General features: G+C 36.3%; 3 protein-coding genes across 5 annotated transcripts; 2 read left to right on the forward strand and 1 right to left on the reverse strand.

The window, feature by feature from the left end:
- The first annotated feature begins 1,455 nt into the window (after positions 1-1,455).
- LOC147275657 (uncharacterized) lies at positions 1,456-5,241 on the forward strand. Of its 3 annotated transcripts, XR_015123951.1 has the most exons (12): positions 1,456-1,583; positions 1,684-1,892; positions 1,963-2,051; positions 2,159-2,215; positions 2,518-2,626; positions 2,757-2,858; positions 3,117-3,181; positions 3,636-3,739; positions 3,842-3,906; positions 4,383-4,437; positions 4,698-5,100; positions 5,205-5,241. XR_015123951.1 is itself a non-coding variant. In XM_086254890.1 (11 exons), the coding sequence occupies exons 1-11, from the start codon at positions 1,526-1,528 to the stop codon at positions 4,856-4,858; spliced, it is 1,074 nt and encodes a 357-aa protein (XP_086111016.1). In that variant the 5' UTR covers positions 1,456-1,525; the 3' UTR covers positions 4,859-5,235. The 3 variants fall into 3 exon arrangements, 2 of the variants coding, with proteins under 2 accessions (XP_086111016.1, XP_086111017.1); XM_086254890.1 differs by having other exon boundaries at positions 4,698-5,235; XM_086254891.1 differs by having other exon boundaries at positions 1,984-2,051; positions 4,698-5,235.
- A 1,722-nt stretch (positions 5,242-6,963) lies between these two features.
- On the forward strand, positions 6,964-15,526 carry LOC147275658 (serine/threonine-protein phosphatase BSL1-like). The gene is made up of 21 exons (XM_086253866.1): positions 6,964-7,301; positions 7,409-7,469; positions 7,634-7,712; positions 7,877-7,956; positions 8,062-8,156; positions 9,089-9,188; positions 9,275-9,344; positions 9,810-9,911; positions 10,154-10,235; positions 10,335-10,505; positions 12,045-12,234; positions 12,327-12,528; positions 12,611-12,778; positions 12,868-13,106; positions 13,391-13,475; positions 13,569-13,667; positions 13,752-13,951; positions 14,033-14,108; positions 14,565-14,700; positions 14,770-14,909; positions 15,034-15,526. The coding sequence occupies exons 1-21, from the start codon at positions 7,094-7,096 to the stop codon at positions 15,115-15,117; spliced, it is 2,667 nt and encodes an 888-aa protein (XP_086109992.1). The 5' UTR covers positions 6,964-7,093; the 3' UTR covers positions 15,118-15,526.
- Positions 15,527-15,622: 96 nt separating this feature from the next.
- On the reverse strand, positions 15,623-16,050 carry LOC147275659 (uncharacterized). Its single transcript, XM_086253870.1, has one exon. The coding sequence runs from the start codon at positions 16,048-16,050 to the stop codon at positions 15,637-15,639; it is 414 nt and encodes a 137-aa protein (XP_086109996.1). The 3' UTR covers positions 15,623-15,636.
- Between the last annotated feature and the right edge of the window lie 599 nt (positions 16,051-16,649).

Below are 16,649 nucleotides of genomic sequence, written 5' to 3' on the forward strand. Positions count from 1 at the left end.
CCGTTAATGCTGACGATCTGACCGTTAATGCTGACGTGGCGCGCTAGATGTGCGCCACGTGTCACATTTTTTTTTTTTCGCATTTTTTTTTTATAAACTTTGAAAATTAATTAAAAATAGCTTCGAACTCAGAAAAATTCCTACGGACTCGTCTTGACTAGCTCTAATTTACTATAAGGTTAAATTACCAATTTGCCCTCTAAAAATTTTCAAAAAAATTAGAAAGTCCAAATTTATTTCTAAAAAATTAAAATAAATTTTCCTCTATTAAATAAATTCTAGAAAAAATTCTAGAATTTTCGTAAACTCTTGGACAAATTCTCAAAAATATTTTGAAAAATTACCAAAAGCTTGTTTTAGAGAATTATTTCGAGACTTTATAGAAATTTTAGAATTTTTCTAGAATTTATTTTATAGGGAATTTTATTTTTCTCTAAGACCGAGAGGTCTTTTGGGTAGCAAGTGTTCACGAGAAAGGCAAGAGGTCTTTTGGGTAGCAAGTGTTCACGAGAAAGGCATTGTTAGTTTTTAGAAGACTAACGGTGCAGACCTCATATTTTTTGGAGTTCGGGAGATTATTCTATGAATTTTCAAAGAGTCTAGAGTATTTTAATTTTCTAGAAATAAATTTGGACTTTCCAAATTTTTTGGAAATTTTTAGTGGGAAAATTAGCATTTTGACCCCATAGTAAATTAGTACTAGTTAAGACAAGTCGGTAGGAATTTTCCGTGTATTTTTCTAAGTTCAGAGCTATTTTTAATTAATTTTCAAAGTTTATAAAAATAGAAAAATCAAAAAAATCAAAAAATACAAAAAAATTGTGACACGTAGCGCACATCCAGCGTGCCACGTCAGCATTAACGGAATTGTTGACGGAACAAGGTAAAATGGGACACAGATGTAAGTTATAGGTGGTAATCTGGGACAAAAAAACTTTCAGGTGGTAAAGTGGGAATGAGTTACAATTTTGGGTGGTAAATTGATAATTAAGCCTTTTTTTTTTGGTAATATATGGTACCTTTTTTTTAAAAATGGAATATATGATACTTGGTGTAACTGTGTAGCAGTTGAAGGCTTGAAGCAACAATAAACACACACTTTGTCATCCAAAGTAAATTACTAAAATGTAGAAGGAAAAAATAAAAGGTGAAATGATAATTTAGTAATTTTTGGTAAATAATCTCAAATAAATAGTTTATTTTTTTAAGAAAGTAATTTGTAGACATCAATTACAAATAAGTTAAATAACTAAAGGCTATATGTTTTTATTTTTTTGGCCAGTAACTAAAGGCTATATGTTAACTCTGACATAAAAAGATAATTCTACTATTTTAACAAAAACTTGTTTTATTTAGTGGGTGCAGTGAGAAATTTTAAGGGTGCATATAGTGAGTCCGTTCTTTTTTATCTTGTCCAATCCCTTCCTGAAATTCCCAATACTGCCGCCACTTTCATTTTCTGGTTTCTTTCTGTACCGGTCACAATTCACAAACTCAGACGGAGACTTTTTTAAGCCAGGCGCCAATGGCGGTGCCTTTCTTCAACCTCGCTCCGAATCTAACAGTTTCAAGGCTGTGCTTGGGTTCGACTCTGTTCCTTTTCTCTCTGTATACTTCATTCCAATCCCTCTGACCCTCTCTCTCTCTCTTATCATTCCTCAAATGTAAAATTCATTCTTCCAGGAACCATGACTTTCGGTGAGCAAAACTCGTTGCCAGAGTCCTTTCGCCTCCTGGACCAAGCTTTCCACGCCGGAATCAACTTCTTCGACTCTGCAGAAATGTACCCTGTGGTTCAGCGAGCTCAGACTCAGGGGAGGAGCGAGGAGTACCTTGGCCGTTGGATTAGGGAGACCAACATTCCTCGGGACCGCGTCGTTTTGGCTACCAAGGTTGTTGAATAGCTCTTTTCGTATGAATTCTTGCTTTTCATTTTTGGTGTTGAACATTGTTCTGATACAGGTCACGGGACCATCTGGGCAGATGACTTGGATTCGAGATGGTCCAAAGTGTTTGGATGCTAGGAATATCAATGAGGCCATTGATAGCAGGTTAACTCAACCAAACAGTTCATAATTGTACTTCGGTTTTTGAACACTTTGTATAAAGCTATGCTGAGTGGTAGTTATATAGATTATAATGTTTTGTTCTCATGCAGTTTACGGCGATTGCAGACAGATTACATTGATCTTTATCAGATTCATTGGCCTGATCGGTTTGTACGTCGATCCTTCCCTTTAGTTTTTTGGGGTTATTTTTGGCATTACTGTAAATGGTGTATGCTTAATGTAAAAATGAAGTTCATTGCAAGATTTGCATATCCCCCATGCTTCATCTTGTTTAAAGTTTAATTCTCCCCGACTATGTATGTTTATTTCACAACTCCAGAATTCAATGGACTTCACCCAGGCTTGTCTTGCTTTTTCCACTTTGTGCCTACACCATGAGGGACCCTTGTATTTCCTTGTGCATTGAGCCTTTAGTAACAGTTGAACTGATTAATGACTGTTTTTGTAGCTATGTTCCCATGTTTGGAGAAACTGAATATGATCCAACCCGACAATTTTGTTCAATTCCTATAGAGGAACAGCTTGATGCTCTTGGGAGAGCTGTTGATTCTGGTAAGGTTAGTTTCATGCCGTTGCTTTTCCCCCCACTTTTTTGATAAGTTGTTTAGCTTGATTGGCTTTTGCCTTTGTTTGCAATGTTTTAAGAACAAGGAATGTGAATGCGATTGGACAATTTTTGTTTTGTAGATCAGATACGTTGGTCTCAGTAATGAAACACCATATGGTGTGATGAAGTTTGTTCAGGTAGCTGAAAGGGGCACTTGCCATCAAAAGATTGTATCTGTGCAGGTTGTTTGGCTCATTCTAATCTAGAACACTGAGGCTTGCTGTTCTCTGTGCTCCCCTCTCTCTCTCTCTCTCTCTCTCTCTCTCTCTCTCTCTCTCTCTCTCTCTCTCTCTCTCTCTCTCTCTCTCTCACACACACACACACACACACACACACACACACACACACACACACACACACACACACATGCACGCACAAACTGATTCAATTGGTCACTGTATTGATTCTGGAACTAATGCAACTTATTGCTTATTTGATAGAACTCATACAGCTTGCTCTGCCGAACTTTTGATTCTGGATTGGCTGAATGCTGTCATCATGAGAGGTATTCAAAGTGTTGGTTTTAAGTAAAATTGGTAATTAAACTATTCATAATGTATGAAATGATAAGGACAATTTGGTTCTTATAAATGTCAATTTCTTAATAAAGTTGAAGTAAGTAAAAAGTTTAGCTTCCTTAAATGGTTGGATTTCCTTTTTTCCCTTGGTGCTGAAGTGGGTTAGAATGATGAAGTCATATGGTTGTGTTCTATAGCAACTGAGATTCATGGCAGCTAACTTAAACTTAATAGATACAATGATAATTTGATTCCATTTTCACTTGTCCTGTAATTGCACCTGATCAAAATTATTACAAAAAGGAGCTTTATTAGTCTGAGTTCCTGAGCCCAGTTATGTTGGGTGGTAAACTGATCAATTCAATTCTACATTGAAATATTATTGCCACTTTTACTTCTTTTTTAATCATGACTTGTTTGTTGGGCCATTGGATGTTTTAGGATCAACTTATTAGCCTACAGCCCCCTTGCAATGGGTATACTCACTGGGAAGTATTTTTTGCCTGATGGGTGTCCAGCAGATGCTCGGTTGAATCATTTTAGAGGTCAATTCTCAAATTGTTTATCTAATCTTTTCAAATGTAGGAATTTTCTGCAGTCTAGATGGCGATCTTGTCTTAATTAGACTGTTATTTTTTCTTTCACAGGGAAATATTCAGAAGGGGAATCTAGATACAACCTGTCCAATCACATCATAAGAGCAGCATCCATGGTATTCTTCTGTTTTTCACAATAGGCCTCTTGAAAGATTAATAAATCCATGGTTTTGTAGAACATTCAATTCAAGTTAAAGAAAATGCATTTTAAAAACTCTGATAAATCTGGTTGAGAAGAACATGGTAGTTGTACCTTTTTCACTGAATTTGTTTCAATCCCATTTTACTTCATATGTTATGATGCCCAGGAATTTTATAAAGGCAATATATTATTTTTGTTTATGTGTATGCATATTTGGATACACTCATACTGCGTGTGTGGTTGAGTGGGTGTCTGGGTGTTCAACCTGTGTTTGTGCATGTGTGCCTGTAGTTCTGTCCTTGTTCATAATGGAAAATCTTGGGCTACAAAAGCTGATGATTAACTAATTGGTCATTTCCAAATATCCTTTTTACTGCATCTTCAATTTCTCATATATTGCCCTTCGCATGCTGACTTCACTAATCTGCTTTTATTTCCTTATGTTCACAGGAATACATTGATATTGCAGAAAAGTACAGTCTTCATCCAGTATCTCTTGCAATAGGTTTGATACCTCTCTCTCTCTCTCTCTCTCTCTCTCTGGCTTCTCCATGTTCTAGTACAGTAATCATGGATGCAAAAGTATTTCTTCTAGAAAAGCATCATTGCAGGCTGTCAAATGATGGATTCAGATTGGACTTCCGTTAATTGCTTGAGCTAATACAACTATGTTCATAGGTGGCGTTTGTTCATTTAATACATTTATACTTGTCAACTTTGTACTCAATAGTTATGTCTTGTGCATTTTGATTTGTGATGTGGCAGCCTTTGTTTTGAGTCACCCTCTAGTTGCAAGTGTTGTTTTCGGAGCAACCAAGTCATGGCAGCTTCAGGAGGTTGTAGCTGCATGCAAGGTTGAGCTCACACCTGAAGTAATTTTGGAAATCAACAAGATTCATGAAAGGTTTCCCAACCCATGCCCCTGATCAAAATTCATGCTTTTCACTTTCTTCCTCATTTTGTCAGAATAGCTGAAATGGATTCACATCTCATCTCTGGTATATATTATCCGTAAAATTCATTGCATTGATAGTTAAATGATGTTTTGATGACATTGGTCTAGAAAAGTTCCTGAAAACCTGTAGAGACTGTCTCTTGGTCTTCCATAACGAGTTTTGGAACAAGCTCTGGTGGACCTACGAGATAAGCATGTGCAAGTGTTGTACAGGTATAACAACAGTGAAATTATGGGGTGTCTTGCATATATTTTTAGCAGAAAGTATGTATTGACGATTATGATGGTGATATGTGTGCCATATGCTACCCTTTCAGTTGGCATATTTGGGCCCAAGTGGATCCGGGTCCGGGCATAAACTATATAAAATTATAGGATACATTGAAAGTGACAAGATTTTGGATATCCTCGAATTATTGTCTACACTAGATAGGATAGGATCTGATGGTGTTTTACATTCTTTTTGCTTAATTCCCTTAATTTGTGGCCACTGGGTCTGTGACCTTATTCTTTACTGGCAGTGAGAAAAATGTGTAGTTTGGTCATTTCAGAACGTTGAACAAGAACCAGGCATGAGATAACAGTCAAGAAAGACTTGGTGAAGTCTATGTTACATACATGCATGGAGGGGTGTGGACTAACCGTTCTTTGAAAATAAACAAATGAATGGTTGAAAAGAAAAGAAAATCACTCTTTGGCCTTTCTAGAAGAAGACCAATTGCCCATGTGCACCTAAATTTGGGTTAATTTTACTTATTACTTCTTTTTCACGTAAGACAGTATCTAGAATTACGGGGTTGCTGTTTTTGTTGCGCACCCTTTTACAAGTGTGTAAATTCCAAAATTTTGAGTCATTATTTATGTTACAAACTTACAATGGAGGTCAAATGGGTGTGAGATTTGAACGCTAGCATTAAAGTCTTGGTTCTCTATCAAACTTACAAGTTATCATCGTATTTTAAGTTTTTTTTTTATTTTTTTATTTTTATATATTAATATGAAAAAAATTCAAAAATTCAAAAAATTGGAGATAGGCTTGATTTTTAGAAACCTTATTCTTTTTGTCCTAAAAGCCTATTTCTCTTTTGTAAGAAGCCCATCTTATTCATTCGTAAGAAGGAGATCCAAAAGTTAATTACTACAATTATAAAACAAAAAAATAAAAATTTTTTTTTTAAAATATTTTGTAAGTTTATTTTTGGCTCGTATAATTTACCAAGTCATAGTAGATCTTGGCTCAAAAAAGACTCATTGTACACCTTGTTCCAGACCAACTTTTTTTGTGCCAATTTATTTTGTGAAAAAGGCACTTTATTAATAAAAATAAATGTAATCTTATTTTTGGGTAAGAATATTGCGTACATTTTATTTTGGTAAGAATGTTGTGTATTTTCTTTTTCCTTTTTGTAAGAATGTCGCGTATTTTTTGGTAAGAATGTTGCGTAGTTTTGATCCATTGTAGTACAACATACGTTGACTTTGTTATTTATAGTCTGTAGGCTTTAGAGTTGTCACCAGACTCACCACATCTCACAGACAAAACAAACAGTTAAAAAGACCCAAACGAGTGTGAGAAACCCCAAAAGTTAAAACTTAAAGACCGATTTAAAACTAAACTTTTTTTCTGATATTGTATATAACTCTTAGACAATTATATTTTATCTTGTTATAATATAATATATAAATAGTTATATTTTATTTTTATTATAATATAATATATAATTCTTGTATAGTTATATTTTATAATTTTATAAAATTATTTTTTATTGAATAATGTAGTATTATTTTAAGGTTTAAACATTTAGGATTTAGTTTTATGATTTTATATTTAAAATTTTAGGACTTTAATCCTATAAATTTTAAAGATTATATTATAAACTTTAAGCTCTCAAATTAATTTAATTAAAATTTGGGTATGTTTTGAATACCTTGCTTGGTATGCAGTATGCTAATAAAGAACTCTTATTCAAAAAATAAATTAATTAAAAAACATGCCATAAAAGAAAGCAGAAAAAGAGATTAAGAGGGTCCGGCTTTTCATTTCCTTATTTTTTTTTTTCTCTAATTTATTAATCAGATTCTTCCAAATTAGTGAGTAAAAGAAGAAGATTCAGCAGCACTTAGATCAAATCGACGACTGGTTGCTGCTGCTCGGGTTTTGGCTTGGGTCTGGGTTTGGGTTTGGTTCTGGGTTTGGGTTGGTCCGATGGGTTCGGCGAAGCCATGGTTGTACCCGGCTCCTACCTATCGTACTCTCGAGACCTATTGGGATACCGACGACGACGCCCCTGGCCCACGCTGCAGTCACACCCTCACCGCCGTCGCCGCCACTAAGACTCATGGTCCTCGCCTCATCCTCTTCGGCGGTGCCACCGCCATCGAAGGCGGCGCCGCTTCCTCCGCCCCTGGAATCAGTACTTCCCCCCCCCCCCCCCCCCCACTCTCTCTCTCTCAACTTGTTTTACTCGAATCTTGATTTTAGTTCAATTGAATTTTGAAATTTGCTTCATTGTGAATGTAGGGTTAGCGGGTGTGACCAATTCGGTTCATTCCTACGATGTTCTCACCAGGAAGTGGACTAGGTACTTACTAATTGTGAATTATATTTCTCTTCTCTCCTTTTTTTTTTTTTTTTTTTTCCTCCTTTTAGAAGAAAGTTTCTCACTTTTTCAACTTTTTGGAATTGAAATTATTGATTTGGGATCCTACTGATTGTTCAGCTGCTCTGAGTGTTCAAATTTTGCAGAATGAGGCCTGCTGGTGACCCACCTTCTCCGAGGGCGGCGCATGCAGCAGCTGCAGTGGGCACCATGGTTGTTTTTCAGGTGATTTAAGCAATAATAAGCCTTTAGGAATGATTGTAAATTTGTAGGTTTTCTTTTTACTGGGTTTTTGGTACTTTGGAAGTTTAAATAATAACTTTTTTTTTTACTGGGTTTATTGAGTGAGTGTTTAGCCTAATATTGGTGGATTCATGCTCTATGACTAGGGTGGCATTGGTCCTGCTGGACATTCCACAGATGATCTCTACGTGCTTGACTTGACCAATGATAAATTTAAGTGGCACAGGTGGGCATAAGTGACCTAAACTGAGCTTCTTCTCCTTCAGGGTTTATTGATTATTGTTTAAAATTCTGGTACGAATCATCTTTATTTATGTATTTTTGTTTGTAGATTGGTTGTACAAGGACAAGGACCTGGGCCTCGCTATGGCCATGTAATGGACTTAGTTGCTCAAAGATATCTTGTTACTGTCAGTGGAAATGATGGTGAGTGTATTCACTAAAGCTTAAGTCATCATTATCTGTACATTTATGTGTTGTCAAATGCAATGCTTTTTTATGTGTAATTTTGAAGTGGCAGATGGTGAAAAATATTTCATATAGTTGATTCTAGGCTTTTAGCATGTCATGGCCAGACTTTTGTTTTTATTTGAACTGGATAAACAAACAATTCTAATGCATGGGAAGTATAGGATGAAATCAATCTCTGAATTGGAAATAAACCAGCTCTACGGAATATCTAATTTGGAAAATATCAGAAATAGAAAATAGTGCTACTATATGCACACCCCTTTGGAAAAGATCTATTAGCCAAGATCTCTCTTTATCTTTCTCTTTTGCACCCCCCTTGTTGAACAGGAAGGGAGGCCGGCGGCCTTGCTGGCCTCCAGGTCGGAAGTTTCTGACCTCCGATCTGGGATCCGGCAAGGTCGCCGACCTTCATCCCTCATCCGGAAAAGGGAGTGTGAAAGAGAAAGAGAAAGAGAAAGAAAGAGGGGAGAGAGAGAGGAGTCTGCCGACCGCTGATGACGTGGGTGGTGTCAGGGTGGCAGGAGCAGGGGGGGACTGGGATCGGGGTCTTAGGTGGTTTGTTGTTTTTTCCTTTTGTTGTGTTTTGTTTTTTTTCTTTAAATAAACAGATTGATAGGGAGGGGTGTGTAGTGAGAGGAAAGAGGGTGTGCATATAGCAGCCCTCAAGGAAAAAGGTTTCACCTAGAATTCTGTTTGTTTTGTTTCTACCTCCCTTGGTAGATAAGTATATTTATGGGTGCACTTTTACTTAATGTATAGGAACTGTCTTTACTTTTATGCTTATACATCACCTGGTCAAAAATGTTATTGTTAGTTTTCATGGTGAGAATGTATGGTTTTACATGTGATAGTAACTTTCATCGTTGTTTAATTTTTTTTTCTTAAAGGAAAAAGAGTGCATTCTGATGCCTGGGCTCTGGATACTGCTCAGAAACCTTATGCATGGGCTAGGCTGAATCCAGAAGGTGATAGGCCTTCTGCTAGAATGTGAGTAATATTTATATTTCGATTTTCGAAATATTATGAAAGATGCCTACGTTTTAAATATTTCACAAACCAACCTTATTTTGCAGGTATGCAACAGCCAGTGCCCGCTCAGATGGCATGTTTTTGCTTTGTGGTGGAAGAGATATTTCTGGGGCGGTATGTGGAATCATTTCTAGCAAGATAAAGTAATCAATTCTTAAATCCTATGTTTCCATAAAAAGATTTAAATCATATGCGAAACATGGAGCATAAAGTGATTTAGGATTGAATAGGAAACTTAGGGGGGAACTATTAGGAATCTTTTGCATTCATGAGCTGGAAGATCATCAATATTTTCATTGAAGTTTTGGAAAGGCTTTCTTAATTATATCCTAACTAGTTCTGGCACTTTCGAAGTGTCTTAAAGATGTTTCTTTTAATTGCAGAGGTTTTGTTTCTCTTAAAAGTAGATTTTCCCTGTAACCGTGGATATAGTTCATTAATATTTCTTTAATAAATTCGCTTTCTTTATCTGAAGTTAGTGATAGAAATATGTGGTTATTTCTTATGTCAATTTATACTTGAGGTCTTTTGAGCTAAATAGGTTTTCTGATTTGTTTGCTCCTATCTATGCTCCCACAGCCACTAGCAGATGCTTATGGACTGCTCATGCATAGGAATGGTCAGTGGGAGTGGACCCTTGCACCTGGAGTGTCCCCTTCACCAAGGTATCAACATGCTGCGGTAAGTGATAATATATAAACCAGGAATATACAGTTACTCATTTGTATGTTGCAGGATCATTTGATATGTGTTTTCAAAGTGTAGGACTTATATGATTGAATATTTATTCAAGTGAAGAAATCATATATTGTTCTTGGTATGAATGCATTTTGCATTTCGTACATAACGGCCTGCCTGTCTTTGGATTAGCTTTATCGTATTGAGCCTTTTTTTATCACTGAATTGACCTTGTTTTCTCTCAGGTTTTTGTTGGTGCAAGATTACATGTTACAGGAGGTGTTCTTAGGGGAGGGCGTGGTGTAGAAGGTGAAGCAGCTATTGCAGGTAATCTTTTGTTTGTAGATTACCTTACTATGAAAATATTGTAATTTCAGTAAGTTTTCTTAATATCTTTTTTTCTATGTTTTTTTCCTTATTTGATAGTGTTGGACACTGCTGCTGGAGTTTGGTTAGATAGAAATGGGCTTGTGACTTCCTCACGCACAAGCAAGGGACAGAATGACTATGATCCTCCATTGGAGCTTATGCGTCGTTGTCGCCATGCAGCTGCATCTCTTGGTGTTCGTATATATATTTATGGTGGTCTTAAGGGAGGTAAAGACTTTATAACATAATTGAATATTGAATAATGTAATTTCAGAACAGATAGTATTTTTATTAGATAATGAAGAGTGAACATAGTGATTTTTGGTTGTTAAGAAGGAAGCCAAAGTGTTAAATACAAGAGTAGACTGAAACATTCTGGCCCATTTGTTTGACTAGACTGTTAGAGTAGGAATAGAGATTCAACTCTTTTTCCATTCCATCCCAGAATGGAATAGTATAAACATTTATATTTTAGTGTTTGGAACAACTAAGTAATTAAGATTAGATAATGATCGGAATTGACTAAAAACTTTAATATTTTTCCAATCATACCCTTTTTAATAAATAAAAACAAAACACCCATCATCATTGCTTTCTCCCGCAGTTCTACAACAATCCACCACCTCCTCCTCTATTATAATTTTAACCATTTTCATTTCATTTTTAATAGCATTGATTCGTCACTATAATTCCACAAATTTCCAAGATCCCCAATTTTTAATATAAAAAAAATATAAAAAAAATCGATCAATTGATAAATGAAAGAAACAGCGTAGAAACGAGACATCAAGCCATCAAGTTTGTGTAAATACTTCATTTATTTAAAAAAAAAAAATCCTTCTTATTGAGAAATGAGACGGCCCATTAAAACCCCTTATATATATATAGTCATAAGCCCACCAAAAGAGGACGACATAAAGATCCACTATAATAAGGAAAACTCTAGAAACCCACGATTTATTGTGCTGGAGATGAAAGAATTTAAATCAATTTTTCAGATCTCAGTCATATCTGTTGATGGAGGAAGCAGCCTTTTGGTTTGCAACAAAGGGAGAGAGAAAGGGGTTAATGTAGGAGGCAGCACTAGCAGAGCTTATTTTGGTTTCAGATCTTCCAAAGGGTTTTTAGAATAATTAACTTTATCTTCTTCCCCAACAGAATATAGATATTTACATAGATTAGATCGGATGCAGAGTGAAGCAAGTCATTTACTAATGGCTCTGCACTAGACTCTGATAATGAAGGTTTCCATTTTTTCCTTTTTAGTTTGTATAGTTATTGACTTTTAAAGGAGTATTTGCTGTAAATTTCCATTCCATATGTCGAATGGAATAGAAATACCGCCTCTCCACTCTCCATTGGTATTTCAATTCAGGCCATTGAATGGAATTATTCCTTACTTCCGTTTCCTTTCCAGTCAATAAAAATTAACCAAAGGTTCCAGTTTGGCAGAATGGGAATTTAATTCCCATTCCTAAATTGAAATCCGGTTAAACAAACACGGCCTCTGTTTATTATCGTCTGGTGGATTTCCTCTCTAATTATTGCAAGATTCTTGACTTGTCGGATTTAAAGCCTTGGTATCATGGAAATTCAAGGGGCTATCTCAAAAAAAAAAAAACAAAAAACATTTTTAAAAAATGAATTTTGCATATGGTATGTAGGTATACTTCTAATAATTCCCCTGTTTTTGTATATGCCAAATTATGTGGTTTTGTATATACTATACCATGTTGTAATATATTATTTCTTCATCTTCTTGTACAGACATCCTGCTAGATGATTTCCTGGTTGCAGAAAATTCATCATTTCAGTCTGAAATTAATTTGCCTGTTTTAACATCTGAGAGATCCCCAGCTTTGACAAGTCCCAGAATGTATCACCCTAACACAAGTTCTTTTGGAACATCACCATCTTCGGATGGTGAACCCGAGAGTCCCTCATTTAGTGGCTTGAGGTATTATTCCATATCCTCTTTTCCATCTCTCCCAAGTACTTTGACTGAGCCACATACTCATAGTTTATGCAATACACATTCATTTTTGGCAGCATGGACAAAAATTCTATGGAGAAACTACGGGAAGCTTCTGCTGCCGAAGCTGAGGCAGCTAGTGCTGTTTGGCATGCTGTGCAGTCAACATCTGCTGCTCCTGCTGAAGAAACATCTGTCTCGGATGATAACTCACAAGTTGCAGAAACAGTATCTGATGGTAGTGACAATGAGGCAGATGTTCGCCTTCATCCCAGAGCTGTATGTCCTTTGCATCGATGCCCAATCAAGGGATTTTTTTGTCCTCTTTATATGGCATAATTATAATTTTCTGTTGTTGCAGGTCGTCGTTGCCAAAGAGGCTGTAGGTAACCTGGGTGGGATGGTAAGACAGTTGTCTTTGGATCAATTTGAAAATGAGAGCAGACGAATGATTCCGGTGAATAACGACTTACCATATCCTAACAAAAAGTTCACCAGGCAGAAGTCTCCACAGGGCCTACATAAAAGGGCAAGCATCAGTTAACATTTGAATTTCTGTTTCTTTCTACGTTTTATTTCTTACTTGAAGGTTGTTTGTTGTCTTTTGTTTCCTTGCAGGTTATATCTGCATTGCTGAGGCCTCGGAACTGGAAAGCTCCTGTCAATAGGAAGTTTTTCCTGGATTCTTATGAAGTAGGAGAACTTTGTTATGCTGCTGAGCAGATCTTTATGCAGGAGCCAACAGTTCTTCAGCTGAAAGCTCCAATTAAAGTATTTGGCGATCTTCATGGACAGTTTGGTGATTTAATGCGCTTATTTGATGAATATGGATTTCCATCCCCTGCAGGAGACATAACGTAAGTTGAGCATTTTCTCTCATGCCATATCTGTCATTATACTCGTGGAAAGAATTTGTTTTGAACCAGAATTGTGTCTCTCTGAGTTATATTCAAGAATCAATAGTCTAAATTCTCATTCAAATAAATATAAAAAATTTACTCGAATTCTTCTAGTCATAGATCACAAAAAATTTCTAGTTCATGTTGAAGTGAGTTTTGTTAGAAGGGCTGATACTACCCTTCTATATATAAATTATGAATCAACAAACAAGACTTGTTCAGCTAGTCTATCAATGTTACAGGTATATTGACTACTTGTTTTTGGGGGATTATGTTGATCGAGGACAGCACAGCTTGGAGACCATAACTTTGCTCCTTGCACTCAAGGCAAACTTCTGCCTTTAAGTAATCTAATTGATATATAGTTGTATTCTATCACTTCTTATATTTGACTGTATAATGCCCTGATTGATTCTGCAGATTGAGTATCCTGAGAATGTTCACTTAATACGTGGGAATCATGAGGCTGCTGATATCAATGCTCTTTTTGGTTTTCGTATTGAATGCATTGAGAGAATGGTATGCATAATTATGCAGTCATGATACAGTCTTTGCTCTGAAATTTCAGAATATTAAATGTGCTAGTAACTTATGTGCATGTAGGGAGAGAATGACGGAATATGGGCATGGACACGGTTCAATCAACTTTTCAACTACCTCCCACTTGCTGCACTAATTGAAAAGAAAATTATCTGTATGCATGGTGGCATTGGGAGATCTATAAATTCTGTAGAACAGATAGAGAAGCTTGAAAGACCCATTACGATGGATGCTGGGTCTATAATTTTAATGGATCTTCTGTGGTAAGCTCTTGCTCAATTCATGTGTCTATTTGCTTTTAATAGTTGTTTATGTTTGTGGTCTTATAAAATCTATGTACATAGGTCTGATCCTACAGAAAACGATAGTGTAGAGGGTTTGAGACCAAATGCTAGAGGGCCTGGTCTCGTCACTTTTGGGGTACGCACTTCCAGGCCTTTTTTTCTCTCATATTTCTACATGTACATTGCTTTTAACGTGCAATTTTTTTCCCCTTTCTGGTGATGTTAGTGCATAGAAGTATTTGTTTAGGGGTTTAGAGTGGGAGCCACTTATCAAAAAAAAAAGTAGGAGCCACTGTTCTGATGTTAAATCTATGACAAATTGACAATTCACATACATTAGTAAACATGGGTATAGATTTACTGAAAGTATTCTTTAAGATCAAACACATTCTACATTTGAATGGTATGAGAGCTGATACTTGATACCTTATCACTATTAATGTAGTTTGGCACATTATATTTGAATGGTATGAGAGATGTTAGTGTTCTTGTTCGTCTGATGACTCACTCATAGGGTCACTGCTTTCATGTGCATACTTTTAGGATAGGCATACGTGTCCACCCTAACAATATATATTCTTGCTACTTGCAGCCTGATCGTGTCACAGAATTTTGTAAGAGAAACAAATTACAGCTCATTATAAGGGCTCATGAATGTGTCATGGACGGGTTTGAACGATTTGCCCAGGGACAGTTGATCACTCTTTTTTCTGCTACTAACTATTGTGGTAAGCAAAATCTTTGTCAGTTTCTTTCCATGTCTGGTGCTTGCAGTCTCATATTGCCTTTTCATTTAGGGACGGCAAACAATGCTGGTGCTATACTGGTTGTTGGCAGAGGGTTGGTTGTGGTTCCAAAATTAATACATCCTTTGCCACCTCCTCTTCAGTCACCAGAGACATCTCCTGAACGGGTCACAGATGACACATGGATGCAGGTAAGCCATTGCATCTATAATGTTGATAATACATAATATGCCTTTATATCAGATTATTATTTAATGTTAACAGAGAATTTGTCTGCTCTCTTTCATACCGTCATATCTTTCTGGTGTCTTGTAGGAGCTAAACATTCAGAGGCCACCAACTCCAACTCGTGGTCGACCACAGCCTGATCTTGATAGGAACTCACTTGCATATATATAGTTGACAGATTGTGGATTATAAATTTGTGAATGTGACAATCCACATTTCTCTGGAGGCTTGATCCTTTCCCATTTCTCAAATTGTGGATTGCCTCTCTCATAGTAGCATGGGCTTGCCGAATTTGGAAGTTAAGAGTTGCAGAAGCTGAAGGCCTTGTCTAGTGTATACAGCCTGAGAATGCTAGAAATTTAGACGGTAGCGACTGAATAATCTTCATTCCTCATAATTGAGTTTGTAATATATGTACAACATAGTCTGCGGAAGAGATGTAGAAGTTTTTATGCTTCATAGAGATAACTTATAGGGGAGGGAAATTGGTTGTTTAGTTTTACAGTAATGTAACATATATAATAACATTTAATTCTTTTAAAGTATTTTATTCACAATGAAGAGGCAAGTTTAAGAACAAGTTTGGATTTGCAAGACAAGTTTATGAACAGGTTTAGAAAAAAAAAAAAAAAAAAACTTTAATCAGTATTGTTTTAGCAAGACAAATTTTATGAAGGAACAAGACTACAATCAATACTTAGGTGGAAAGACACGTGAATGAGGTGAAATCACATCCTCTTTGATGTACTTCTTAGAATTATTTGGGTCACGAACCCAGTGAATCTCGCTCATCTTGGGTGTCTCTACATATGCCATAGTAAATTCTCCCACCTTCTCTATTTTCCCTCTCTTGCCAGCCCTGAGCACAAGACTGTTCCTGTTGTAAGAGAAGATGCCATTAGCCAGGTGTATGATGTTGCCAGGCTCGAATGCATCGCACTCGTCTCCCCACAGCTGGAAGTGAACTGCCGCCGTCTCATCCGCCATGAGTTCCCAGCATGTCTTGTTTTGGCCTTCTGCTGTCTTCCTGCCTTTGTCCAAAAGTATGAACCTTGTGTCTATGTTGTTCTGTGCTGCAGGCACTGTGTCTTTGAGTAGCACCATCTTTGCTTTGTTTCTGCAAAAACCCACAAAACTTATTTCTTGTTTTGTTTGGACTAAACTTATGGGTGTGTTTGAACACTCGTGGGTGTCAAATGGATTGGTAAATACTGTTTTTCTGTTACTATATAATAAATAAAAATATGCAGAAAAGGAAATTGGACCAAAAATCGACCATAAAGAAGGAAAAGCATAAAGTATTGGCCTAAAAATAACTCTAAGCGGAAACTTAGTTATAAACTGGCTCAACAAAGATAATGGGCGAAAATATTAGGCCCAAAAACCAAACTATGACAGAATAGTGGCCCAAGAAAAAAACTATTATTAACTATTGGTCCAACAGAAATACTGTTCCATAATCGACCAGACAGATTTCTGTAAACTTTCCTTATTCGGTCCGACATTGTTTGAAACTTTCCTTATTTAGACCGACAATTTTGTTCAGTTTCCATATTTGGACCGACAACAATGTAAACTTTCCATATTTAGACAGACAACATTGTCCACTTTCTCAATCTCTACATACAAATCATGACCCGAAGTTTGTTGATTCATTTTATTGGAACCAAAAGTTTGTATAGTTTATTTTAATGCAATGTTTT

Source organism: Dryas octopetala, chromosome 8, assembly GCF_963921425.1.
Source record: "Dryas octopetala chromosome 8, drDryOcto1.1, whole genome shotgun sequence".
NCBI classification, from domain to species: domain Eukaryota; kingdom Viridiplantae; phylum Streptophyta; class Magnoliopsida; order Rosales; family Rosaceae; genus Dryas; species Dryas octopetala.